The following is a 27,289-nucleotide window of genomic DNA, read 5'->3' as shown; positions in this document are numbered from 1 at the left end:
CTGCTCTACTTTGACCAACACCATTGGATTCACCAAGCCAATTCCAAATGTTAAAATGTACCACTTTTGCTTTCACCTCTTATACCTCTTTACCTCTTATACCTCTTCATCTTGTCCTGTACTCAGTTTGCTCTTAATCCATGACATTATCCAGCTCTTTGGTCTTTGCAAAATCTGTTCCATATTTTCATCACAGCCTCCTCTTAATTCACATTTTCATCATTTGTTTTTATTTAATTCATTACACAAAGGTTCTGAAAAAATTTTTTTGAATAAGCCTCATTATTACAACTGTTAGCAATGAAACACTTTTATGCTGCATTCTGTCAAACATTAAAGAGATGTTTATAAAGTGCTTTTTGCAACAGGGCACCTCACAACTAATGGAGTATTTTGAGCGTAGTCACTGGAAGATCCACGATCTGAATTACAGTGAGTTTGGTTGGGGAATAAATGCTGGCCTAGACAAGAGGGGCAAATGCTCTGCTTTGGACTCCGAAGTGCCAAGGGATCTTAACAGCTGCCTGATTCACCAGAGAGTGCCACAAGCCAGAGTCACACAGTACTAAAACAGGCCCATCAACCCACAATATCTATGTTGCCCATTATACCTATCCACACTAATCCTATTAGTGCCATAGTCTTATGCCTTGATGATTCATGTATTTGGCTAGATGCTGCTTAAATGTTGTGAGAGTATCTACTTCCACACTTCCTCAGGCAAATCACCCACTGCATGTTTTTAAAAAAAAAATTCCCATATATATAATACAAGGCAATGGAGGCTAAATGTCCACACAACCATTCAATATGACAACAATGCAAAGTGTTTTACATACTCTGGACAAGTGGTGATCATTGAACAAGAAACAGAAGAGAATGTAGAGGGATTAAAATCTTATTCAAAAAAACTTCTCTGAAATAAGGTTCTTTGAGTAAGGAAACCACAGTATAAAAACTATAGGGGCTGGTGTGCAGGGGCAGAGTGGGGAAAGGGGATTTTCAAATGAAATTCCGTAAGCCTCATGGGTCCATTATTGCTATAGATATGGAACAGGAGATCCCGATGGGAACACCAGTGTTCCGAACAATCAGCCCTGGTGGACGGAGTACCTAGACTTACTGCCAGTGCCATGTCGTCTGAGAGATTCCTCTCCAACTTGCTCAGGGAATTGAAGTTCAGCTCAGGAGATTAATGTAGAAAGAAAAGGCCTTAACTATCATATCTGAGATCTTCCTCATTCCAGCCAGTCAATCTTCAAGGTTTCGGCAATGAAGGCGAGGATGTCTGACTCTTCCTCGATTATCTTGCTAGTCGGCTTCCCAGCCCCATGCCCTGATTTGGTATCAATACGTATCATTTGAAGGTTCTTCTGATTGGGACTGCGGCCCACTATGTGCTGCACTGTAGCAATGTATTTCAGAGAGTGAAGGGGCACCACTCGGTCATCATGATCGGCAGTCAGCAACAGCACGGCTGGGTACTGGATACCTGCCTCTGGTACCCTGATGTTGTGGAGTGGAGAATATCTGATGAAAAAAAAATCATTATTAAAAGATTTCTTCTTTATTTTGCAAGAGCTTTATAACTGGCTTTAGGGTCAGTGGCCAAGTGAGTTGGTAAAAAAGATTCATTGAATTTTTATTCTGGGTGCAGTTGGTGGGGTAGGAGATGGAGCAAATTCCAGTGGGGTCAGATCTGGTTATGACCACTTCTTTCAATAAGGAACTGTGTTGAAACTCATTCTCCAGGGTTCCTTGTGAAACTGGAACATAGTAGCCAGAGAACTGGACCCCAGCAAGTTTGTGCCCATGGAAATGTACACCAGTGAGTGAAGGACATCAGTTGTTATGGAGCTGTACGCCAGTGAGAGTTGGTGTCCATGGGGCAGTGATGCCCTGAAACTCCACTGTACTATTAGTGGACATTGAGCCATTCCCTGCAGTGGCTAGTGCATGTTTAGTGAAATGTGTCAGTGCTACCATTCTCTTGAGAGTGCATGAGCAATCCCAGAGCTTACTCACTTCATCAGCCACTCAAACTGCTCCTTTTTGTCAGAACAGCCATAGTCGGAAGTCCAGGCATGGCCAATGGTAAACTTGTGAAACTTGAGCATGTCCATCACACCGACTTCAATGACTGCACAGCCAAACAGGTCAGGCCGCTGGTTCACACAGGCAGCTGTGGGAGAGATAACAGTCATCAGGCTTATACATCACCAAAATTAATGAGAGGAGCCATTTGATCCATCACATCCTTTCACATAAACTACTTTTCATCCATCACAGTTCACAACGTTCTCTGAAGCAACTCCAGACTTTAGTATCTGCTCCCTATCACACTGAGTTTCAGTGTCTGGTGCTTCTGTTGTTGAGCCGGCCTTTCATTGTATGATCTCCCTGTCCTTGGCTCGAATTAGTGTTCAGTTACACACCTCCCTCTTGACCCAGAACTCATTCCCAGATTGAAGCTGTGGCAACACACAAATCAGGTTGTATTTTGATGATGACCGCCTGCTGGGCCATGTTTAAGAACTGTGAATGCACAATGAGGACGTGGCCTGGCAGTAACCCATACAGTGACCGTCTCCACTTGGGCCTCTGCACACACCTACAATTTTGCCTATCAAAAGGAACTTCTCTCACCTTTCTCCATAATTGAGTTCCTTGACGACAGGAATTAACTTTGTGCTTCTTCTCCACATTATATCCAAGGCTGGGCTACTGCTCTTTGCCCCCATGGTGAGAGTTGGTCATCGTAATGATGTGACGACCAAACAACATCAGCATGGTAATCTCAGTCTTAACGTACTGATCTGGTAGTGCAGGTCAGCACTTTGGGTCAGAATTTTGGATTTAGCTCTCATTCCAGAGACATCGTATTTAGGCAACTGTTACAGTGCAGTGCTGAGTGTAATATACCAGTCATACAGTCCCTTAATATCATCAATGCAACTCTCACACAAATATATCTGACTGGGGCTCCATACCAACGAGCAGGCCTCCATTTGAGGCTCCGTTGATGGTCAGCTTCTCTTGGCAGGTGAATCCTTCCTGGATCAGATACTCAGCTGCACTCTGGAAATCATCAAACCCATTCTGCTTGTTACCAAGAATCCCAGCTGCAGAGAACAAGAAACAAAATTCATTACACACAGAGTGGGGACAAGTTTGGCATTATTACTATCACTGAATTTCAGTGTGAGGAGATCAAGCTGGACACTCTCAACAAATAAAGACTCGAATCTGGTCTCTAAGCATTGGGCTAACATAAAATAGCACACTTGCATCCATGCAGTGAATTCAGAATACTAATCTCACCTCTTGATTCTGAAGGATTGATATTAAGTCAGAACCCTTTAGAATCAAACAGATGCAGTGAATGAAGACCAGAGTTCCAATGGATGTGAGTAAGGCAACCACTGACTCACCTTTGTAAAGGACAGGTGAAGATCTCTAACCTTGGTGGTAGCCCATTCCCAGATACAAGCAGATGAAAGCCACGAGGGAGGCAAATGGAAACCACTGCAATTGCTCTGCCACAGCAAATAGCTCAAGATTCTTGTGTGAGACACTGAATTAGGAGCTGACTCAAGATGTTGTACCTTGAGTCAGCTACAGTAGTTTCCTCCCCAGAATGATTGGATTTTAAAATGAGTTTTAGATCAGTCTGATGGCTTAAAACACTTGTTCTGATATGAAACTATATTCAGATTGTTTGGAGAGTTAGTCCAGACTTCTAATAACACAATCATTATATTCCTTTACCTAGCTGCAACGTACAGAATTAAGAGAAGTGTAGTTGAAGTGAAGGTCAGATTTTCAGGCAGCTCCTACCTTGATGCCAGGTTTCTCCGTATTCTCCACCTCCTCGTATATTAGCCACAGCAAGGATCCCGCCCAAGTGCCTGATGAAGATCAGATATGCCACACTGGAAACACAGGTAGGAAAGGAGCAATTAAATAAACCACAGGAATTGTATATCAACAACAGGTGTTTGAACTACTTTGGGTAACTGGATATGAATCTAGACTTCCAAATGCAAGTATCTGGATTTGAAGATCTTGAGCCTATCAATAATTATAATTGATGACTGAAACTACTTTCAGTTGAGATATATTTAAGCTGTTAAATCTTAATTGGCGAGTTAAAAAAAATCTACTGCATCCTTAATGCGAAGTGCATCACTTTTGGTATGCAGGAAGTGTGGCAACTGATTTAACTCACAGGAAGCTCCTACACACAAACATGAGATGAACGCACAGATAATCTGCCTTTGTGGTGTTGATTGAGGGATAAATACTGCTGGGACACCAGGGAGAAATCCCATGTATTTCTTTGACAGTTGCCATTAGGAGGTGCCACCGTTTGGCTTACAGCCCCTTTGCCAGAAAAAATCAAGCCAGGTTCCTTATTTCTGCACATCACGCAAGTGCTTTAGTGCAGAGAGTTCCACATATCCATCCTTTTCTAATCTTTTTGACAAAGATGCTTCCTGCTTTTGCTCTCGAACAAGCTAGCTTTAAAATTAAGGATTTTTACACCCTTGTCCAAACTTTCCCACTGTGGGAAATGTATTCCTTCTTTACACCATGGAATCCTTCATAACATATCAGTTATAATTCAATGCTTATCACCGGTCTCATTCTGTGAATCCGTGCTGGGCCTTTCCCAGGTAAAAATAGAATTCTTTTTAAGTTAAATCAGATTAATGCAAAAATGAATGTTCTTGATGTATAATCCCAGGCACCCAGTAACAACCTGCTACTGTGCACCTTTAAAGGAAAAACATACTACAAAACTTGTTGCACATGGTTTCCCATGTTCAAAAGGGGATGTGTTAAGTTGCCATCTTCAGACAGCACCTGTAACTTACTTGTAATATGGACCCATCGAGATGTTGAACCCTCCATAGCCATGCAGGAATACTGGGTGGGAACCATCTTGTTTTATCCCTTTCTTGTGGACAATGAACATTGGGATCTTTGTCCCATCTTTACTCGGGTAAAAAACCTTTGTGAGAAAAGTTAACAGATGTGATACAGCAAGCATCCAAAAGGAACCAATCATCAGACACCTATATGGCCATGCCTTGTGTATTGCCAGCAACTCTCTCACATTTTCCCTCCATCCTGACGTTGCCAACTCCTTGGCAAGTCACCGTTCAACATGTGGCAGAGCCCCGCCAATAGTTGGACCATCCTTGAGCAAAAAGGAAACGTTGTGGAAAAGTTAACGCTGAAGAGTGTATGACAGTTGAGTGATTCAATATCACTCCTTTTACATTCTTGCTAAATGACGACACACTGTTAATCAGTTCGGAGATCATAGTTGGATCCAGCTTTAGCAAACTTCTTTCTCACATATGGGAGGTCACGGGACACCGTGAAGTAATAAGGCAATGGCCAATCCCTCCTGTTTCTAAGCCAGGACTAGTTCCAATTGTACAGTCCTATTACTCTCATGACTGTAATTGGATGGCCTACAAATACTGAGTACAAAATTGGGGGCATTCTGGTCTTTACAAATAGGGAGAAGTTTCAATCTAATAATTAAGCTAATTGTGGACATTTCTCTCTGATCTGGAGCCAGTATTTAGTTGCTCCAGGCGAATGCCCTTGTCAATGTCCAGCAAGAGGATCCCAGACCCCTGAAGCTGCTCAGATGCTACTATTTTGATGGCTTTTGTTTGCTGTTATGCATAAATATATCATCTATTTTCAAAAATCAATCACACAGAGCCAAATGTAGTAATTTCTGAAGGTCAGTCCTTCCTGGTGCCCTGGATAATACTTATACCCCATCCTACATTAATGAATAGTCATTATCATATTGCCTTTTGGAATACTGCTGTGCACAAATGACCTGCTGTGTTTTCTACAAGCTTAAGTACACTTCAAAAAAATACTTCACGAGTTGTAAAACAGATTGGAATACAGTCTGGCTATTTGACCTGAGCCCAATGGAACCTGATTACAAATATGATTTTCGGGGCAGGATGGGTGTGTGTTCTGACCAAAGAGGTTCTGGAGCCTAAAATTCTCAGAGTCTGGAGATCAAAATATTTAATTCTGATTAACAGACAGTTAAGCTGGGTTGAGGTTAGGGTCACATTGGGTTGTGCCAGCCCTGCTCAGTACATTATCCAGGTCAGGATGATTGGTTTGGTATTTCTGCAATTGTCCTTTTCTCTTGACCCATAGCAATGTACATGTAGCATAACTTTACTTTTCTGCAAATGTGTCTGTATCAATATGGGTCTGGTGCAGAAATCGTGATAAGTACTTGGACTCAGATTGGGTTCAGATCAGGTTTGGATTTTATATCTGAGCAGAGGACTTTGGATTGTCCCAAGGTTGTGAGCAGTGCATCCTTCCTTTGCTCCAAACAAGTACAGTGAAGGGCCTCCTTACAGAGGTCGGGGACCTCAAGTTAAATTAGACACCCAAAGGCGTCACAAAATAAATTGAATTCAAACTTTGATTCTGACCTTATTTGTAAATAAAAAATTCCCTGGCAATTCTCAGTAGTCCAAAAAAATCATACAGGGAGCAAACTGGCATTTTGGCCCACTGAGTACGCACTGACCACCAAGCACCCTGTTACACTAATCACATTCTATTCACACCACATTCCTATTAACAGCCCTCAGATTCAATCACTCACCTACACACCTTTGGGATGTGGGAGGAAACCAGAACACCCAGAGGAAACCCACATGGTCACAAGGAAAACGTGCAAACTCCACACAGCCAGCATCCAAGGTCAGGATTAAACCCAGGGAGCTGAAGCTGTGAGGTACAGGCTCTACTACCTGTGCCACATAAGAGATGCACCTAAACCCACCCAGTAATGATACTTGATATTTCTTTTCCTTATCTCCTGGGACCTGCAACTATTCACCTGGTCTCAGCACCTTCGTGTCTCACCTGAACTGTCTGATAATCGGAGAAGTTGAATCCTTTGATCTCCACTTCTCTGAAAACTTTAGGCTCCAGCACCTCTTGAGTCAGGTCGCAGTGGTAGATGATTCCTGGCAGAGAATGTAAAATAATCTGTGAAACTTCCATGGGCCTCATTTCAGGATACACTCAATCAACAATTTCTCTTCTCTTTTACTCAGTCACAGGATGTTGGGTTTCTAGATTACAATAGTGACTAGACTAGAAAAGGGTATGGAGACACAAGTGACTGCAGATGCTGGAATCCCAAGATTTTGCTCTGGAAAAGGGTATTATTGTCTGTTGTGAAACATGTTATATAAATGCTATTAAAATTACTCTGTTGAAATACTGTTTTGGGCACTTTGCATGTCAGAGGATCCTGATATGGACTTCCAAAAGATATTTGTTAAGGTGCTACCAAACAGATAAAGTCACAAAAAAAAGAAAATTGTATTGAAAGTATTTTTTTGTCAGTAGGGAAGTATACAGTGGAGTACCCAGGGATTGAATCAGAATCAGGTTTATTATCACTGACATATGTCATGGAATTGGTTGTTTTGTGGCAGGAGTACAGTGCAACACATAAAAATGACTATAAGTTACAAAAATAAATAAAAATAGGTACTAGGACCACTGCTATTCTTAATATAGAGTAATGACTTGGACTTGGGTGCACAGTGACAATTTCCAAATTGACAGATGTAATAAAATGTGGAGGCGTAGTATACTAAAGGGTGAATAATAATGGATGACAAGGAGACAAAGACAGTGGAGTAGGCAGATAGGTGGTAGAGAAAGTCTTACGTTGTGTTAGGAAGAATGAAACGAGGAAATATGAATTAGAGGGCACAGTTGTGAAGGGGTACAAGAACAGGTAGATCTGGGGTGTATGTGCAATGAAAGCAGCAGGACAGGCTGAAATTGTGGTTAAAAAGGGTCAGGATCTGGGGCTTTCTCTACAGAAGCATTCAGTCCAAGAACTAGGGTGTAATGGTAATTGTTCACCAAACACTGGTTCACCCACAATTGGCGTATTGGCACGATACTTCAGGAAAGGATGTAGATAGGGGACAGAAGAGATTTACGAAAATGATTCCAGGATTGAAGGACTTCAGTTATGAGTATGGACTGGAGCCACTGGCATTCTTCTCCTTGGAACAGCATCTGATAGAAAGTATCTTAAAATCATGAAGGATACAGAGTAGATGGGCTATTCCCATTGGCTGAAGGGTCATAGAATGATGGGTTATTCTCACAAGTTATTTTTTTCCACCTAATCCAGTGCTTCTACATCCTTATTGTAATCTGGAGAGCAGAATTTTTCAGTGTTCCAAGTCTCTGTACAAACTAACATAACCTCTCGACTTTTCCAATCTGTCTCTTTAGAAAATGTCCCCAATACATGGCTTGATTAATGTTTTTTAGTGGCTCAAGCCACCAGTGATATTAATTTTGTGATTTGTGAATCCGTCCACAGTCAACCCCTCTGTGAACTGTACCTGGTGTCAGGTAGGAGGTGAACTGGTAAAAGATTTCCTTGTTCTTCTTCCGCCCACTGTATCCAGAAATGCTGCCAACATCAAGGGGGAGGTCCTTAAGGAAGGCTCCTGTGGCAAGATCGTACAGCTGGAGGGTATCCTTCACATCCTTTAGGTAATTCAGGACCAGGAACTTATAGTTGACACAGGTTGCCCAGTCTGAAATGTGGAAGAGTAAGATTGGATAAAACATTCTTGGTACAAACTTTCAGTCAATGTATGGTGCCCTGAAAGATCTTACCCAAGACATCCTTCTGATGTTGGGGAATGAGTTCCTTCCATTGTGACATAGCTGGCTGCTCCAGGTTAATATTGAGGACTCGATAGCGAGGAGCATCGAGGTTCGTTCTGAATGTGAACACAGGCCCTTCATTTGTGAGATAACTATACTCTGCATCAAAGTTGTCAGTCAGTTTAACCCAGGGAAGGAGGCCTGTAAAAATAACAAAACTCTTGAAAATGGTGAAGTTACAAAGAAGACCTCATATTTATGTGTTGCTTTTAATGCAGTAAAACAGCCTGAAGAGTTAACATTATCAAACTAAATACCGCACTGACACAAAGGAGAGCTTAGAACTAAAAGCCTAGACTAGGAAATAAATTTTAATGTCCATCTAAAGGGAGAAGAGGCAGTAAGAGAGGCAGGGAGGTTTTCAGTGGAAAGGTTGGAGGTTAGAACTCAGACAGCTGAAGATATGGTTACCAATGGTAAAGCAATGAAAAACGGGGATTCAGAGGATGGTGGAAGTGCGCAGTCATTCTGGGGAGCTGGAAGAGGTTAAAGAATAATCGTTTATTGCGGTTAGCAGATGTCCATATTCTGAAAAACATTCAGTACTCAAGATAGTTAATTTGCATTGTTCCATTTCAGGGTTGTGTGACAGCGGAAAGATCTTGCTTTAGGTGTTTTTCTTATTTGCAGTTCCTTTGAATAGAGATAGTGTGATATCTGAACAAAACGGAGTGAGCTTTAAAACTAGGGCATTAATGTAGACTAACATTGCTCAATAAGTGCAAGGGTGATCAGTGAACTGGGTTTCATGGGGACTGAGAATGGATACAAGTATTCTAACCAAACTTTTTACAGACCAGATCCAATTTAAATATAGATCAACCATAATCTCACGGGATGGTGAAAAAGGCCAAGTGGTATCCTTCTGTTTCTGCAATCCCAATGCCAAAAGTCCTCTGTCTGATCTCCACACCTTCTTGCCATTAAGTAGGGCTTTTGAACTTATCCACAAAGCAAAATTTCAGCCACTTCACGTGGGTGGTGGAATATATGTTGTGACATCACAACTTCTGGTAGCTAGCTGCTGTGCTCTTTGAACTTATTTATCTAATTGATACTTTGGGCCTCTGGTCTGGACTTAGTCCAGTAACATAACCACTAAAGTACTGTCCCCACGCATATGTAAAGCAGTACACATATATGGGTTGCTGCTGGGAAGCGGTTATGGAAGAGATTGAGTCACATAACATTTGGCAGATATCTGGGAAGTTATAGGTCAATTGGAAAATTATTGGGGGAATCGGAATGCTCTGAGTGCCAGCATAAACTCCATGGGCTGAATGGCCTTCTACGTCATAAAGAAATATGGGAGAGCACCTGACACACAATTTTACTTCCACTTGCCCCTTCTCTGGAGGTCTCTTTTGCCATGTTTGATCTTGGGTCCAGTCCAAAGTATTGTCACTGTATGAAAGTCAGTGTGCCTGTAGAAGGGGATTCACCGCATCAGCAGATTTCCTGCCTCATTCTTGTGATTTGATCAGCATTTGGGAGAAGCAGGTACCCACCAGTTATGCCACTTGGTAGCTGGTGCAGGTCACAGTACCAGATTTGGTTCTTGGGCTGGCAACCCTCTCGAATTGATAACAGTACATAGCGACCATCATCAGAAACCTGAATGAAGACAAAAAGGAATGAACGACTTCTGAATTCTCAGTTAGAGTCATAGAGTTATAGGGCATGGAAACAGGCCCAACTCAACCATATTGACCATAGTGCCTACCTGAGCTAATCCCATTTGCCTGCATTTGGCCCATATCCCTCTAATCCTTTCCGTGTACCTGTCTAAATGTGTAATTGTACCTCCCCTCTACCACTTCCTCTAGCAGCTTGTTCCATACACCCATCACCCTGTGTGAAAACTTGCCGCTCAGGTCCCCTTTAAATCTTTCCCCTCTCACCTTAAACCCATGCCCCCTAATTTTAGACTCCCCTACCCTAGGAAAAAGACTGTGACTATCTACCCTATCTATGCCCCTCATAATTTTATAAACCTCCATAAGGTCACCCCTCAGCCTCCTTCGTTCCAAGGAAAAACAGCCCCAGGCCTCCAGTCCCAGCAGTATCCTTGTGAATCTTTTTTGCACCCTCTCCAGCTTAATCACATCCTACCCATGGCATGGCAACCAGAACTGCACACAATATACGGTAGTGTAGCGGCTAGTGTAACGTTATTACAGCGCCAGCGACCCGGGTTCAATTCTTGCCACTGTCTGTGAGGAGTTTGTACGTTCTCCCCGTGTCTGTGTGGGTTTCCTCCGGGTGCTCTGGTTTCCTCCCACATTCCCAAGACGTACGGATTAAGAAGTTGTGGACATGCTATGTTGGTGCCGGAAGCATGGCAACACTTGCGGGCTGCCCTCAGAACACTCTACGCAAAAGATGCATTTCCCTCTGTGTTTCGATGTACATGTGACTAGTAAAGATATCTTATAAAAATATTCCAAGTGCGGTCTCACCAATGTCTTGTACAGCTGTAACATGCCCTCCCAACTCTTTTACTCAATGCCCCAACTGAAGAAGGAAAGTGTGCCATTCTCCTTCGTTTCGTTTTATAACTGTTTCGGCACTGTCAGGGAACTATGTACTTGTACCTCAAGGTCTCTTCAGGACCCTGCTATTCACTGTGCAAGTCTTGTCCTGGTTTTAACTTCCCAAAAGGCATCACTTTCACACTGTCTGAGTTAAATTCCATCTGTCATTCCTTTACCCACTTTCCCAGTTGACCTAGATCCTGTTGTAACCTTAGACAAGCTTCTTCACTGTCCACCATACCACCAATTCTGATGTCATCCACAAACATACTAATCATACTCATCCAAATCACTAATCATTAACTGGTCAACTGGAAATGATCGCACGCCTCCCCCCATCCTCCAGGTGGACTGATTAAACATTTCCAGTGTGGCAGGCACAAACAAGAGGGATAACCCTGTGACCCTAAGTTTTTGCTTGCTTTGTATTTGTCCAGGAACATACTGGGATTTTGCTGAAGGGAGGAGCAGTGTTTGTGCCTTGAGCAAACAGCTGATAATCAGAGAATTATTTGAAATACAGTTTTTATTGTTACTTAAGCAAAAGTGTTCACAACAATAACTCAAAACTGACAGATTAAGTAAATAGAGTGGAGAAACAAACCATTTCATCTGATCAGTCACTGGAGCTGTTTGTATTCATATCAGCCTTCTTTATCTAATTTTATCTGCACAAGTTGCTATTTCTTTCTTCCTTATGTGTTTGTCCAGTTTTGCTTCTATGCTGAATGCCTGCTTTATGCACTTTATACAGCAGTGACTTCCACAGTCTAAGATGTTTCTCCTGAGTTCCTGACTAAATTTATTGGTTATTATCTGATACTTATGTCCCCACTGGTGACAATATAGATTAAAAATAATTTGCCTTCATACAGAACTTGAACACATTTTGCCATCTCAAAAGAGTTCATTATCATCAAAATGAGGCTAGGTTCCTAGGTCCTGCACAGGGTCAATGGTGCAATTGGCCAGCGAATTTTTCTGTTAAAGAAAATGTAGAGTGATCACTAGAAAAGGCTTGTCTTTTCTTCAAAATACTCCCACAGGATTTCTTATCTCCCCATCCAAAGACTAAACCTCAGCTTAACATCCCATTTTAAAGATGACATGGCCAGTACCACAGTGCTTCCTTAGTACTGCAGTGGGAATATCAGCTTAGGTTATCTACTAAAACCTCTTGAGTGGGAGTCAATCCACAACTTTATGATTCTTGGATATGAGAATAGGCCACCCTGCCAAGCCGACACTCTGTAGATATTAATAAATTACCTGGGCTGCACTTTTCCATTTGGGGTTATCTGGGAATTCTGCACACAGGATGTCCTCTGTCTGGTTGGTGCCAAGCACATGATAATAGAGCTTCTGGTGGATGTTAGATGTGGTTTCAGTGCCTGGTAAAGATGGACCATCAGTACATCATGCATCAAATATAATCACTACACAAAAGCAGGAGAGTCTGAGATACAATAAAGAAATATTCAAATGGATCTCTTAAGTGAAGAGAAATGTCAGCTCAGAGTGTGAAGTAAAAATCAAAGTAAATAGAACCACAGAACACTACAGCACAGAAAACAGGCTATTTGGCCCTTCTAGTCTGTGCTGAAAAGTTATTCTGCTAGTCCCACTTACCTGCACCCAGTCCATAACCCTCCAGACCTCTCCCATCCATGTATCTATCCAATTTATTCTTAAAACTTAAGAGTGAGCCCACATTTACTACATCAGATGGCAGCCCGTTCCACACTCCCACCACTCTGAGTGAAGAAGTTCCCCCAATGTTCCCCCTAAACCTTTCCCCTTTCACCCTAAAGCCATGTCCTCACGTACTTATCTCTCCTAATCTAGGTGGAAAGAGCCTACTTGCATTAACTCTGTCTATACCCCTCATAATTTTGTAAACCTCTATCAAATCCCCCCTCATTCTTCTGCACTCCAAGGAATAAAGTCCTAACCTGTTCAATCTTTCCCTGTAACTCAACTCCTGAAGACCCAGCAACATTCTAGTAAATGTCCTCTGCACTCTTTCAATCTTACTGATATCCTTCCTATAGTTAGGTGACCAGCACTGCACACAATACTCCAAATTTGGCCTCACCAGTGTCTTATACAACCTCACCATAACATTCTAACTCCTATACTCAATACTTTGATTTATGAATGCCAGGATGCCAAAAGCCTTTTTTACAACCCTGTCTACCTGCGACGCCACTTTCAGGGAATTATGTATCTGAACTCCCAGATCCCTTTGTTCCTTCGCACTCCTCAGTGCCCTACCATTTACTGTGTATGTCCTACCTTGATTTGTCCTTCCAAAATGCAACACCTCACAAATGTCTGCATTAAATTCCATCTGCCATTTTCTGGCCCATCTTTCCAGTTGGTTCAGATCCCTCTGCAAGCTTTGAAAGCCTTCCTTGCTGTCCACTACGCCTCCAATCTTAGTATCATCAGCAAACTTGCTGATCCAATTTACCACATTATCATCTAGATCATTGATATAGACAACAAACAACACCTTCCAATAATCTACCCACCCTACTGATGTCAGGCTCACTGGCCTGTAATTACCTGGTTTACTTTTAGATCCTTTTTTAAACAACGGAACAACATGAGCTACCCTCCAGGCCTCCAGCACTGCACTCGTGACTAAGGACATTTTAAATATATCTGCCAGGGCCCCTGCAATTTCTACACTAGTCTCTCTCAATGTCTGAGGAAATATCTTATCAGGCCCGGGGGACTTACCTACCTTTATTCGCTGTAAGGCAGCAAGCACCTCCTCCTCTTTAATCTCTATATGTTCCACGACACTACTGCTTGTTTCCCTTCCTTCCATATCCACTATGCCAGTTTCCTGAGTAAATACTGATGCAAAAAAGCTGTTTAAGATCTCCCCCATCTCCTGAGGCTCCACACATAGACGACCACTCTGATCTTCTAGGGGACCAATTTTGTCCCTTACTATCCTTTTACTCTTAATATACCTGTAGAAACCTTTCGGGTTTACCTTCACATTATCTGCCAAAGCAACCTCATGTCTTCTTTTTGCCTTCCTGATTTCCTTTTTTAGTATTTTCTTACATTTTCTATACTCTTCAAGTACGTACCTCATTTGTTCCTAGTTGCCTATACCTGCTATACACCTCTCTCTTTTTCTTAACCAGATCGCCAATATCCCTTGAAAACCAAGGTTCCCTATGCTTGTTAACTTTGCCTTTAATCCTGGTAGGAACATGCAAACTCTGCACTCTCAAAATTTCACCTTTGAAGGCCTTCCACTTACTGAGCACATCCTTGCCAGAAAACAACTTATCCCAATCCACTCTTCCTAGATCCTTTCTCATTTCCACAAAATTGGCCCTTCTCCAATTTAGAACCTCTACTCGAGGACCAGACCTGTTCTTATCCATAATTAATTTGAAACTAATGACATTATGGTCACTGGACCCAAAATGCTCACTTACACATACTTCTGTCACCTGACCTGTCTGGTTCCCTAATAGGAGATCAAGTATTGCATTCTCTCTCATTGGTACCTCTATATATTGATTTGGAAAACTCTCCTGAACACATTTGACAAATTCCAAGCCATCCAGCCCTTTCACAGTGTGGGAGTCCCAGTCAATGTGTGGAAAGTTAAAATCCCCTACTATTACAACTTTCTGTTTCTTACATCAGTCTTTTGTCTCACTACAGATTTGTGCCTCCATTTCTCTCTATTGGGCGGTCTATAATACAACCCTATTAGTGTGGCCACACCTTTCCTGTTCCTCAGCTCCACCCATATGGCCTCTGTAGACGAGCCCTCCAGGCTGTCCTGTCTATGCACAGCTTGATATTTTCCCTGACTAGTAATGCCACTCCTCCCCCTTTCATCCCTCCCTCTCTATCAAGTCTGAAACAATGGAACCCCAGAACTTTAAGCTGCTAGTCCTGCCCCTCCGGCATCCAAGTCTCACTAATAGCAATAATGTTGTAATCCCACATGCCAATCCACGCCCTAAACTCATCTGCCTTACCTACAATACTTCTTGCATTGAAATAGATGCACCTGAGAACATTTCTATCACGTACAAACCTTTGATTTCTGTCTATACCTGCAGTCCTCGCATGACCTTTTTCCTCCTCCACCTCACTATCTGCTCTAACACTCTGGTTCCCCTCCCCCTGCAAATCTAGTTTAAACCCCCCCTGGAGCAGCACTAGCAAACCTACCCGCAAGTATGTTAGTTCCCCTCGTTCAGGCGCAAACCGCCTTGTTGGAACAGGTCCTACCTTCCCTGGAACAAAGCCCAATTGTCCAGAAACATGAACCCTCCTGTACCGTCTCCTTAGCCACGTACTTAGCTGCAAGATTCTCCTATTTCTAGCCTCACTAGCTTGTGGCACGGGTAGCAATCCTGAGATTGCAACCTTGGAGGTCCTGTCCTTCAACTTTGCACCTAATTCTCTAAACTCTCTTTGCAGGACCTCCTCCTCCTTCCTATCCACGTCATTGGCCCCTACATGGACCACGACGTCTGGCTGCTCACCCTCCCTCCTGAGAATATCGAGAACTCAATCTGAGATATCGCGGACCCTGGCACCAGGGAGGCAACAGATCATTGGGGATTCTCGATCTCTCCCACAGAACCTCCTATCTGTCCCCCTAACTATTGAAAGCAAAAGACAATTGGGCTGGAAAATGTAATGTGATTGATAGTTAAGACAAGAAGAGTTTGGAGATGAACCAGTAATGCATGCATGATGTTTTAAAGAAATAATATAATTAACACAACAAAAGACATTAATAAAAGGACTTCAGATTTATACTGCACCTTTCATGAAATCAGTAAATACCAAACCATTTTACAACCAGTACTTTACCAAAGTGTTAAAAATATAAGAATTGCAACAGATAATCTCTGCATAGCAAGCTCCCAAATCAGCAAGAGAGAATGACTACATAATCTGTCTGTAGATTTTACCAGGAGATCGGGAAGAACTATCTCACTCTCTTTAACTAATACCATGGGGTATTTTCCATGCATTAAAGTGGGCAAATAGGGTCTCAATTTAAGATCTCATTTGAAGGACATAAAATGCCATTTTTCATGTATTTCTCAGAGTAAAACGCAGGTTGAAAAATTCCTTCAAGTGTGTGTTATGTGGCTGCATTTTATCTGAAATCATTTTTATGCCTATGTATCTGTGTATTTACAACATAAATTTGGGTCCATTGGTCCAATGATGTGTGTGATCCACAGGGGCTACTGGGCACCTGCAGCGAGGTCAAAGAACAGGCAGCACACATTCTCTTGTATCTGGGAAAGATGCATTTACATATTTGAGGCCTCACACTGGAGAGCCGAGGCTCCTTCCATGTTAGTTGAAGAGGACCAAGTTTACTTGGTCCACTGATGTGGTGTCAGGGCAGTAGGGTCTCTTTCAAATACATTCCTTGGTGTTTATAAGATCACATCACACAATATAGAAGAATAGGTTCAGCCCCTTATCCTTGTTCCGTCATACAGTAAGATCATGGCTTACCTTTTACCTCAGCACCACTTTCCGGTACTGAGCCCATATCCCTTAATTCCCTTAAGACCCAAAAATCTTTCACTCTCTATCTTGAATGTTCTCCACAACACTCTTCCCACATACCATCTGTTCTTCCTTCTTGTTCTGGGTAGCGGTTGTAGAAAATTCCCTTTCCGTCATGAGTCCAGGATAGGCAGCTGAATTTCACCTTTTCCAGAGTGTCCGGTAGATCTTCAGGACCTTCGACTTTTAAGATTTTGATTGTGACCCAGTCGGATCCACTTTTACTGAGTCCATATGCCAAGAACTCATTGTCCTCGGAGAAGGCCAGCACTACACAAACACAATCAGAGGTCAGGACAACTCTGCTGTCAATTGAACTCAAGACTATCAGAGGATCCATCTCATAGTGCTAACCAAATTCTTCCTAATCATTGGAACAGGAGGAGACCTCTATTTTACAATAACTATAGAATGAATCACAGAATCATACAGCAAAGAGGATGGCCATGTGGCCCATTGGGCATGTGCCAGCACTGAGAGAGCTTCTCAATCTCGTCTCATCCAATAGCTTTTCCCCATTACTGTGCAGTTTAGACCTCATCAGATATTCAGTGAATTGGCCTGTGAAAGTGCCATTCCATGACCTTCCAGTGATGCATTCCCGGCTCCATGACCCTTTGGGGCTTCTTCATTTCCCTTCTGCTTCTTTTTCCAATTATTTTAAACCTAGGGTCTCCGGTCACAGATGCACTTTCTAGAGGAGACACATTTTTCCTTACTTGCTTGCTTGAACAAATCCCCCCGATTATTCTCCCTTCTCTGCTTCCCATGTAAACTTTTAAACAAAGTGAACTGGATAGACACAATTTAAAGACCAGTTTGCTAACATTTAACAGCTACATGGGGTTATAAACTGGTGTGGATCACTCATATGAAATGTCCAGTGGCGATCTGGAAGCCTATTTCTACTCTCTTTATTTCCTTTTGCATTGACATTGAAGGGAGGTTTGTACAATCTTCTGAACTGAACTTTATCTCGCAGTCAAAGCCTTGTGTTTAGTGACATGAACTGGACATTCCCTGCTCTTTAAGTTTCTGATCAACAGTTGTGAACAAGCACAGAAACAGAAGGGTGCCATTTGGTCTTCGAGTTGGTTCCATCCTTACATATGATCATGGCCCATGTGTTCCTCAACTGTATTTACCTGCTTTGCCCCATGTCCCTTACATATCCACATCCAAGAAAAGTATAATGACACCAACAGAAAGTGCTGGAAATACTTAACAGTTCTGACGAAGGGTCTCTGACCTGAAACATTGACTCTTATTTCTTCTTCCAAAGACTGACCTGCTGAATATTTCCAGCATTTTCTGTTTTGCCTTAGATTTCCAGCATGTGAGATTTTTTTTTGATTTTCAAAAGTATATTGACATCAGTCCTCAGAGTTCCAACTGAACCCCACGTCCACTTCCTCTTGGGGGACAAAATTCCAAATATACTCGGCATTTTCACTGTTTGTTAAATGCGCTCCTGGAAGTACTTCTAATTTGAAGATTGTCTCCCACCAAATGACCCTCCACCAAAAGCTTCTCCATATCTGATCTACAAAATCTCTTTTGTCATTTTAAACACTTGGTCTAGGTCACCCTTTATTCTTCCAATCTTGAGGAAATAGAACAAACAAGTTTATGTGACTTGTCCCATCGTTTAGCCCTAGGGTTATTCTGGTGGATCTACGGTGCATGGATTCCAAAGCCCAGATATCCTTCCTGACCCCGGAACAGAAATAGACATACTATTGTTAGTAGAGCACCTTTTATGATCAGTTAAATCCCACACCTCTCCTCAGTAATAAACAAGGCACTGAAAAACTTGTTTGATCTAATGCTCTGCATTCTAAAGAGTGAAATTTAGCATCAGGATTGAGACCCCATCCTTGGTGATAACCTACTCTTCAAGGCTACGGTCCCATCCTCAGAGAGCTTGTTGGGATCCAGGAACACCCGAGCTTCTCCATCCAGGGAATCCTGGACATACAACACGTACTGGTTCTGCAGCCCAGAGTTGTGGAAGTAAAAATATCTGGAAATAAGAAAAATGACCTTCAGCACATCTGGCCGCATTTTCAGAGCAGACTTAGCCAATAAGTTTCCCTTCCCTGCTGTCAGCCCTGTCCCCAGAATTGGACCTCCTGTTGAACCCTGACCCCAGTATTGCACCTAGGTTCATTTATCAGTGGGCTATTTAGCCAACTGGGGCATCTCAACTGAGCACAATTCTGTCCTCACATCACCTGAGGAACCGACCATCACTCAGTGGGTTGTCTCTTGAGCCCTTAAGATCTGAGTTTAAGTCCCACTATGGAGCTCTGAGCACCAGTTCAAGGCTGGTGCTCACAGTGCATGTCAGAGGAAGAATACAACAGCTGACCAACAGCTAGCACCACCTGGCACCAAACTCCTTCCATGTCTCCAGATGTTTTTTTACTTAACTGCTTCACAGGGTGTGGGCCTTGCTGGCAAAGCCACCATTTGTTGCTCATCCCTTATTGTCCTGAGAATATGGTGCATCTTGAACCAATCCAAAACAACCAAGTAGCAGAGCAATCTAGAACTAGGGGTCACTGTCTCAGAATAAGGAGTCGGCCACTTAGGACTGAGATGAGAAGAAATTTCTTTATGAAGATGATGGAGAATTTTTGGAGTTCCCTACTTTGGAGGGCCGCAGAGGCTCAGTTACTGATTGCATTTGAAACAGGTATCGAATGGATATTAAAGGAATAAAAGGATATAGGGATTCTGCAGGAAAATAGTGCTGAGCTAGAAGATCAGACATGACTTGTTGAATGGTGGAGCTAGCTTGAGGGCTGAATGGCCTACTCCTGCTGCTATTTCTGAGCTCTGGCTTGTCCAGCCAAGAGCCAACCAGATTGTTGTGGGGTTGGAGTCACGTATAAACCTATCCTGGGTAAACATGTCAGTTTCCAGTTCTGAACCTCATTCAGCTATCATCTGGGCTTTATGATAATTCAGTAGGTCCCAAATGAATTTTTTTTTAAAAAACAGAATTCAAGTTCTCAAACACTCCATAGTGGGAATTGAACACTTGCTCTCTGAATTTCTAACCCAATAGCATACCCACTACAATATCATACCCACTACACTGTCATACCCAGAGTGAAGGAACTCTAGTTGCTTGTGGCTTTCAACATGATCAACAATAAATAATGTCACCAATGAGACGATCTCAAGCAGTTACAACACATTCTGATATAACGCCCACCGTTTCCCTTTCCTGCAAGGACAGCTGTATTTGGGGTAGTCAAACAATTCAGTCATGCGCTCCTTGAGTCTCTTTCTGACTCTGCACTTTTCCAAGAAAGGCATGGTTAGCTGGTTCTGGGCTTCAACAAATGCCTGAAAAGCAAAGAGATCAGCAGGTTATGAATAGAACGTCAATCTGTTTCTCTCACTGATGGAAGAAACAGAGAGGCATTCCTATTGGTGGACTGGGGCCAGTTTTTAAACACTTAACCAACTTCTGCTCCTGACCTGAGAACAAGTAATGGGAAAAACATGTGTACTCTATCTGAAATACGCATTCCATGTACTATTCACACATTATGCACCATTTATACTCTGCAAAGCATACAAAATCTTTGCACAATATGGTGGATTCCACAGAGAGCCAATAGCTATCTTCAAAGCACATTTTGGACTTGCATGACTGTACACTGTAGCACTGAAGTATGGAAACCCCTGGTGATTTGATGCAGGTGCATCTGCCACCTCTTCCTCCACCCCCCAAATTCAATAGTGAAACCAGGGGTGTTCTGTACCTTACTGAGCTGACGAGCCTCCTGGATTATGCAGTAGGACTCTGTGTCTAAAGTCAGCTAAGTTTATTTCTCTTTGTTTCATTATAAATTTATGTTTTAACTAATTAATTGTAATCTTGTGATTTCAAATAAATTTATTACTTTTTATTTTTTCTTTCTTTTTGTTTATTATTTCAATCAATTCCAACTTTCTGAATGTCTCTGACTATCAAAGACACTTAAAAGCAGTGAAGCACTGAAGGCCACCAAGGTGGTACTGGTGGTGAGGCCTAAGGACCTATCAACCAGAGGCCCGGTCGCCAGGTGGTGCTCCAGTCCGCTCACGGAATGACAGTGGAACCAAGGCTTCAAGAAGCCGTGTCGCAACAAAAAGTTAATGCATTTGCTTAACCAATGCGGGAGATGAAGTGCAGGTGGGTAAATGGATCAAAGATGATCTGGCCCCATATACTCTATATACTATACATACATATGGCATGTGTACAGAAGGACTGATAGAATGGAACCAGCTCTAAGAGTGAGGAAGTAGGACCACACTGAAGGTGCCGGGTTTCTGCTCACCTTGGTCTGTTCACTGTTGGGATCCTCAAGCCAGACATAGGGGTCAGGTACTTTAACCCCATGGTAATCATCCACCTGAAAAATTATAAGTCTTGTTCAGTTGCATCATTACATCATTACATATAAACAATACACCCCACTCCCCAACCCTGCATTAAGAGGTAGACAAAGACTGAAGAGGAGAACTAATATGGATCTTTAAAATGATGAATGTTTTCAGAGAAACTCATTCCACATCTGGGAAGGTCCAAAACCAAGGGCTATAAGTATGAGATATTAACTAATGGATTAACCAACGGAAGGATTTGGGAGAAGTTGACTTACACCTACAACAGTGAGAATGTGGCATTCACTGTCAGAGTGAGTGAAACAAATAGTATTGATTCATCTCAGGAGACACTTGATGCAAACAAGAGAGAGTGGAGGAGGCCATTCAGCCTCCCAAACCTGTTGACGTAACACACAGAACATGAACAGTATAGGACAGGAACAGGCCCTTCGGCCCACCATGTCTGTGTCAACTATGATGACAATCTAACTAATCCCATGTAACTAATCCCTCCATTCCCTGCCTGTTCACTTGTCTGTCTAAATGTGTTTTAAACATTGCTATTGTACTCAACAGTCCATGAACCCATGAACACTACCTCGTTATTCCTCTTTTGCACTATTTACTTATTCTTGTAACTTATAGTAATTTTTATGTCTTTGCACTGTACTGTTGCTACAAAACAACACATTTCACAACATATGTCAGTGATAATAAACCTGATTCTGTATCTGCTTCTATCACCTCTCCTGGCAGCGTGTTCCAGGCACCTACCACCCTCTTATGTAAAAAAAACTTGAATCGCAAACCATTAAATCAGATCATGGCTGATCTGCAATTTATTTTCATTAATATGCTTGGTTTCATGACTCTTAAGCCCTTGTTTAACAAAACTCTGATATCAATGTTGTAAATGTCAATTGACTCACAATGTTCTTTTTGGGTTGAGTTCCAGATTGCTGCTTCCCTGTGAGTGAAGAAACCTCCCGATATTACTCATGAATGACCTTTTATCTAATGTGATTGGGGCAAATCTCCCGCTGCAATCCTTGAAGGATCTGCCAATGGCCACGCCAGCATCAGGGCAACTGCTGAGCAGAGTTTGTGGTGGGTCCCACTGGCTCTGGACAAGAGAGGAGCAGCACAAACCTCTGAGGATTTCCCAGCTCTTAGGCTGGGAAACTGACCCACTGAACCTGTGTCAGGTTAACAGCTCAAAAACAGTAGCCCACTCCAAGGGAGAAATTGGCTGTTGGGAGAAAGATAAATAGAGTATTTCATTTGATTTAGTTTGAATGGTTTAATTGTTTTAAGTGTGTGAGTATTTAGTCTTTAAGTTCATTGCTATTCTTATTCATTTTAGAACACAGAACAGAACAGCAGAGGAAGAGTCCCTTCAGCCCACCATATCTGTGCCAACCCATGATACCAGTCTAACTAATCCCATCTACCTGCACATGGTCCGTATCCCTCTATTAAAATATTTGAATATTTTTAATATTTTAATTTTTGACAGAGCATGAGTGATTTTGAATGACAAAGACGTTCACAAACATTCAATGCAAACGGCAGGTATGACAGCCGTTGCGCTGGGGAACAATCGGCCCTCAATGCCTTTGTTACTGCAGCCGGCCACTTGCATCAGGAAAGGCCCTGTGCTGCTCTTGGCTTTCTGATGTGCCTGGAGCCGAAGACTATGCTGGAACAGATGACCGAAGATCTCCAGACAGCAGAACATCTGCCGCATTGTTATGTCCTCGGGAACAGTGCCTTTCTAGTTTAATAATTTCTTTAATTGTTTGAAAACTCCAAGAGGCAGAGTAGGAACAGGTAGTTAGAGATGGTGATGACTATCAACAGCACTGTGGGAGGATCTTCACCAAGTCTTAGTGCAACTAAAAATTATTTTCTGAAGATTTCTTCACTTGGAACCTGACTGAACTTGCATTGCTCTGAAAATGCATCCCGAGGTATTTACAAGTGTACCTTTAAGAACTGTTTACCTTGTGGTATGACTTTTGGTACACAGTTGTACCAGCCACTGCTGTTAGCTGACATATCAATAAACTTGAGAGATATGAACAGTCTCAGCCATTTGCCCCATATGTGGAATGGCTCCACCTGTCTGCAGTTCTTACAGTGGCCTTGTCAGTCACCCCAGAACCCACAGATCTGAAGTGGAAGAAAGTTACCTTCATCCTGAGGGAACACCTAAAGAGACTACAGGCACGTTCACTGGAGGGCATTGATGCTCAACACATGAGAATCGTTTCTGTACCGATAGCCAGAGGTTGCATGTATTGTCCTGGGATTGATTAAAGCACTTATCTGGTGAAGTCCTGCTCGGGTTATCACATGGGTGGCCAGCCCATCCATTCCTGTAGGTACCTATTGACTGCCTTCATCTGGGAATGGATAATACTCTTGCACTGGCTGATAGTCACTTGAAACGGTTGGGATTTGCTAATTGGGTGATGCACCTGTCTGCACAATGGGTCATTAAAGTTTTGAGGTTAGGTTTTGTGACACAGGGCCTCTCTCTGGAACTGGCTTCCAATGATGAGCCAGTCCAGGTTGGAACAATTTGTTACATCCCTCTACTTTAATAGAATCTTACATATCTTAATGTTTTTATACTATTCAATATCAAATGGGGTAGTTGAACCATATGTAAACATGGTGAAGAACACAATGAAGTGACTGCTATTAGTCAAGTCATTGGCTGGCATTGTTTCTGCTTAAGTACGGAACCAGCCTGCACTCCACCATCAGCTGAGATGCTGATAGGGTGCTGGACGTGGACACAGTTGAGTTTCATGCAGCCTAACCTGATAGGATGACAGAGGGAGAGCAGCCAGAAAGATAAACACGTCAAAAGTCAGGAGAGATGGTTTTGGGTGGGGGGGGGGGGGGGCACTGTGAGCGTGCTCCAAGGATTGGCAGAATGGAGCCGTGTAAACATTATAGAAGTACTGAGAGTCAGGGACCAAATGGTCTAGATGGGTGTCAGAGGTCAAATATGTTTATGTTGATCAATTGGTGCATGTAAGCAGTTTCCAAGGAGGTGGTGATTGAGATCCTGTGTAGGATGACCCTGGAGTTACGTTACTGGATTAGTTCTAGGAAGAAGCCACTGGTGGGCAGGGCATGAATCAGGAAGCAGCAGAGACCTGAAACGAAGGAGATGGCACACAGTCTGCTGGTGATGATCCTTCAAAACTGGAGTGAAGACAAAAAAGTTGACAAAGATGCCTTTAGAGTTAGTGACATCTTAGAGGTTAAAAAAAACATAGATTAATTGAATTTAATTTATAATAGCATATTTATATCTAAGTATTATACCTGTGTCTCATTGCATGTATGCAGACAGATATGGAGGCTATAATTGGTGATAAGCATGGGTCTTTCCTTCAGCAAGGGGAAGCAGTGTGGAATAGACGAATGAGTTTATCTTTAAGAACTTTCAATATCTTGTAACAGCAGCCACTGCTGTTGGCTGACTATTGATTTCCGTCAATGAAAGATGTTTGGTTGCTAACTCTTTTCATCTTCATTATAGCAGGTGACACTTACAGAACAAGACCTACAGACACTACACTAAATGGGTCATAGAATCTTTCTATGAGTTGCACTGAGGTGTTTTTACCACATCCACTACTGCCAACTAATGCTAACGTTTGTCAGAAGGAGTAAGCACCGGCGTTTAAATAGGACCAGTTTCTTGGGGGCGCATGAAACATATTATCTGCGGATCCTCAACCACAATGATTATTGGGCTGGGTCTGATGGTAGACCCTGCTCCCCCTTTCAGGGTCTGGGACCAACACAGGGAGACCGGCAGACAGGAGGGCTGCTACCACGAGTCTGTGATGGCTGGGCGTCGGGTGTAGGGGGTTAAAGTTTACGGCTGGGATTGGAGTCAGGATCAGGCCTGGGGTTAGTTGGGGCAGCGAATTTCGTGTCTGGCGTTAGGCTAGGGCGTGGCCAATTGGAGTAGGGGTACGGTGAAGTTTGGGGCGTCAAACCTTCGGATCAGGTTGTGATATTTTCACCGAGTGAGCAGCTGAAAATATCCACATGTTACATTGTTCCTGTTGGAGATTTCATTCCCCCCCTCTCAGTAACTGCAGAGAATGGAAAGTGAAAGTATCCCGCACCATGCCCTTTATATTTCAGGGCGACCTCGCCGACCCAGCACCCTCCTCCGCCCCGAATCCCCCTCTCACCCGGCTCTCGTCCCTCTCTGGCTCCGGGTACCGGATTTCCATTGCCACCCACTTCAGCCGGGGGTATCAGCCCAACTCTCAGCGATGCACAGCGGCTCAGCTCGGCCCAGGCTACCGCCTTCCGGGAACGGGACCGCCCCCTGTGACCCGGGATCCGATGCTGAGATCAGCACCGTCCCAGCCGGGCTAGAACGGGACACGGTTATTTCGTCCTTCCCCAGGACATGTCAGGTGTGAGTCCTGACCCAGAGATCTGCCCCCTTCATTACCTCCATGGATCACCTTTATGTTGAGTGACGTTATTGCGTCCCTGGCTCCACATTCTCCGGGGGGGGGGGGGCACATGTTTCTGCTTTTACTTGGGCAAAATTAATGACCTGGGTGGGGTGTAGAGACTGACCTTGGGGGAGGCAAGGTGAGTGGAAGTGATGGTGAGGGTGGGGAAGGAATGAAGGAGAGAGCGGAAGGCTGGGGGTGGATAGGGACATGGGGTTGGTGAGGCTGGGGTCACACCAGGTAACCAACCCTCCTGCTTTAACTTAAGGGGACATGAGACCGAACCTTGAGCATCTTCTGCTGAGGTGGATCCTCACCCAGTCACATGCTTACCTCTAAAGACTGGTCTTCAACGTTTTTTGGTCAAATAGTGCTAAACCCAGTCCCTCAAGAATACTGGGAAATTGGGCAAAACAAGTTTGAAGCAACATTAGAGAGGGACTCTAGTTCAGTGTCTCACCAGTCTGAAGGAGACAATCCTCCTCATTGGCTACAAAAACATCTATCGTTGAGTTCTTCGGCAGTCCACATGCTGGAGGAGTTATGAGCACAGCTTGTTTTTGCGACTAGCTGCTGTTTAGTCTTTTGCAGGATATGAGGAGAGGCCCTCTGGCTCCCTCTCATTAAAGCGTCATGAACTGGAGCAGGGGGTGAAGGCTGTCGATGACAAAGGTGCATTCCTGCACCTGACTCCCCACAGCCCCATCGCAACGATCGTTACGGAGGGAAGAGCAACATTAGGTTAGAGTAATGCAGGTCATGGGGAGCATTCTGGCATGAAGTGTAGGAAATCTAGTGAGCAGATTGTTGTTCTCAGTGGACAGACAGACTGCCCCTGGGCAGCTCGCATTTTTCTTGCAGCGGTGGGTCCCTGCATTTCTCCTGCAGCGGTGGGTCACTGCATTTCTCCTGCAGAGATGGGTTGCTGCATTTCTGCAGCTCGCCTTTCTCCAGGAACAGAGAGATGCTGCACATTAGCAGAATGTTCTCCTGCAGGAGCAGAGACGTGGCACACGGGAACTGTTCTATAGGGGCAGATGCATGCCCTTGTCCTCACACCCACCCTCATTGTGCTGAGATAGCACAGAGAGTGACTCTAAGAGGAGGAGTGAAAACAGCAGGAGGCAGGTACCAGTGATTTGGCTCGGCTCTTGTATCTGGGGGTGGACCGGTCTGAGTGCCAACAGATCGTAACACCACTGTCTACCCAGTACCTGAGAGGTCACCTGGGCAACAACTTGCCTCCAGTATGGCTTCAGGTAACCCACTCCCTGTCCTCCATTGCCATCTGAGCTTCCTTCAGTTAGCCCTGGGCAGCAGTCAGTCCCACGGGTTACTGAAGACTGAAAGCGGGAGGGAGCAGTCTTCCAGCAAGTAAACAGTAGTCACACAGTGTTTGGGCATTGAGACCTACCTACAAGTTTGTCAAGTGGGAATAGGCACTAGGGTGTGCAACCTTAGGGAAAAATGTATTCCATTTAAGCATTATTTAATTTGCTTTGTCAC

The 27,289-nt window shown here is 43.4% G+C and overlaps 1 protein-coding gene across 1 annotated transcript; it reads right to left on the bottom strand.

Moving 5' to 3' along the window:
• Positions 1-207: 207 nt before the first annotated feature.
• On the bottom strand, positions 208-25,768 carry LOC127581653 (prolyl endopeptidase-like). Its single transcript, XM_052036225.1, has 15 exons — positions 25,508-25,768; positions 21,233-21,307; positions 20,116-20,249; positions 18,785-18,915; positions 16,953-17,162; positions 12,579-12,700; positions 10,284-10,389; positions 8,725-8,916; positions 8,445-8,642; positions 6,931-7,034; positions 4,878-5,014; positions 3,838-3,932; positions 2,991-3,122; positions 2,026-2,182; positions 208-1,530 (listed from the first exon to the last, which is right to left on the bottom strand). The coding sequence occupies exons 1-15, from the start codon at positions 25,547-25,549 to the stop codon at positions 1,239-1,241; spliced, it is 2,127 nt and encodes a 708-aa protein (XP_051892185.1). The 5' UTR covers positions 25,550-25,768; the 3' UTR covers positions 208-1,238.
• Between the last annotated feature and the right edge of the window lie 1,521 nt (positions 25,769-27,289).

This window comes from Pristis pectinata, chromosome 22, assembly GCF_009764475.1.
Source record: "Pristis pectinata isolate sPriPec2 chromosome 22, sPriPec2.1.pri, whole genome shotgun sequence".
NCBI classification, from domain to species: Eukaryota; Metazoa; Chordata; class Chondrichthyes; order Rhinopristiformes; family Pristidae; genus Pristis; species Pristis pectinata.
The sequence above is the reverse complement of the archived record's forward strand: the minus strand, read 5'-3'. Positions and strand labels throughout refer to the sequence as shown.

Excerpts from the sequence above, each read along its gene's own strand:
- LOC127581653 (XM_052036225.1), bottom strand. The coding sequence starts at position 25,549 with ATGGAAATCCGGTACCCGGAGCCAGAGAGGGACGAGAGCCGG. Across the intron at positions 20,250-21,232 it reads CCAACAGTGAACAGACCAAG|GCATTTGTTGAAGCCCAGAA; the intron begins GTGAGCAGAAAC and ends TTTGCTTTTCAG. Across the intron at positions 17,163-18,784 it reads TGGGACCGTAGCCTTGAAGA|TGCTGGCCTTCTCCGAGGAC; the intron begins GTAGGTTATCAC and ends GTGTTTGTGTAG.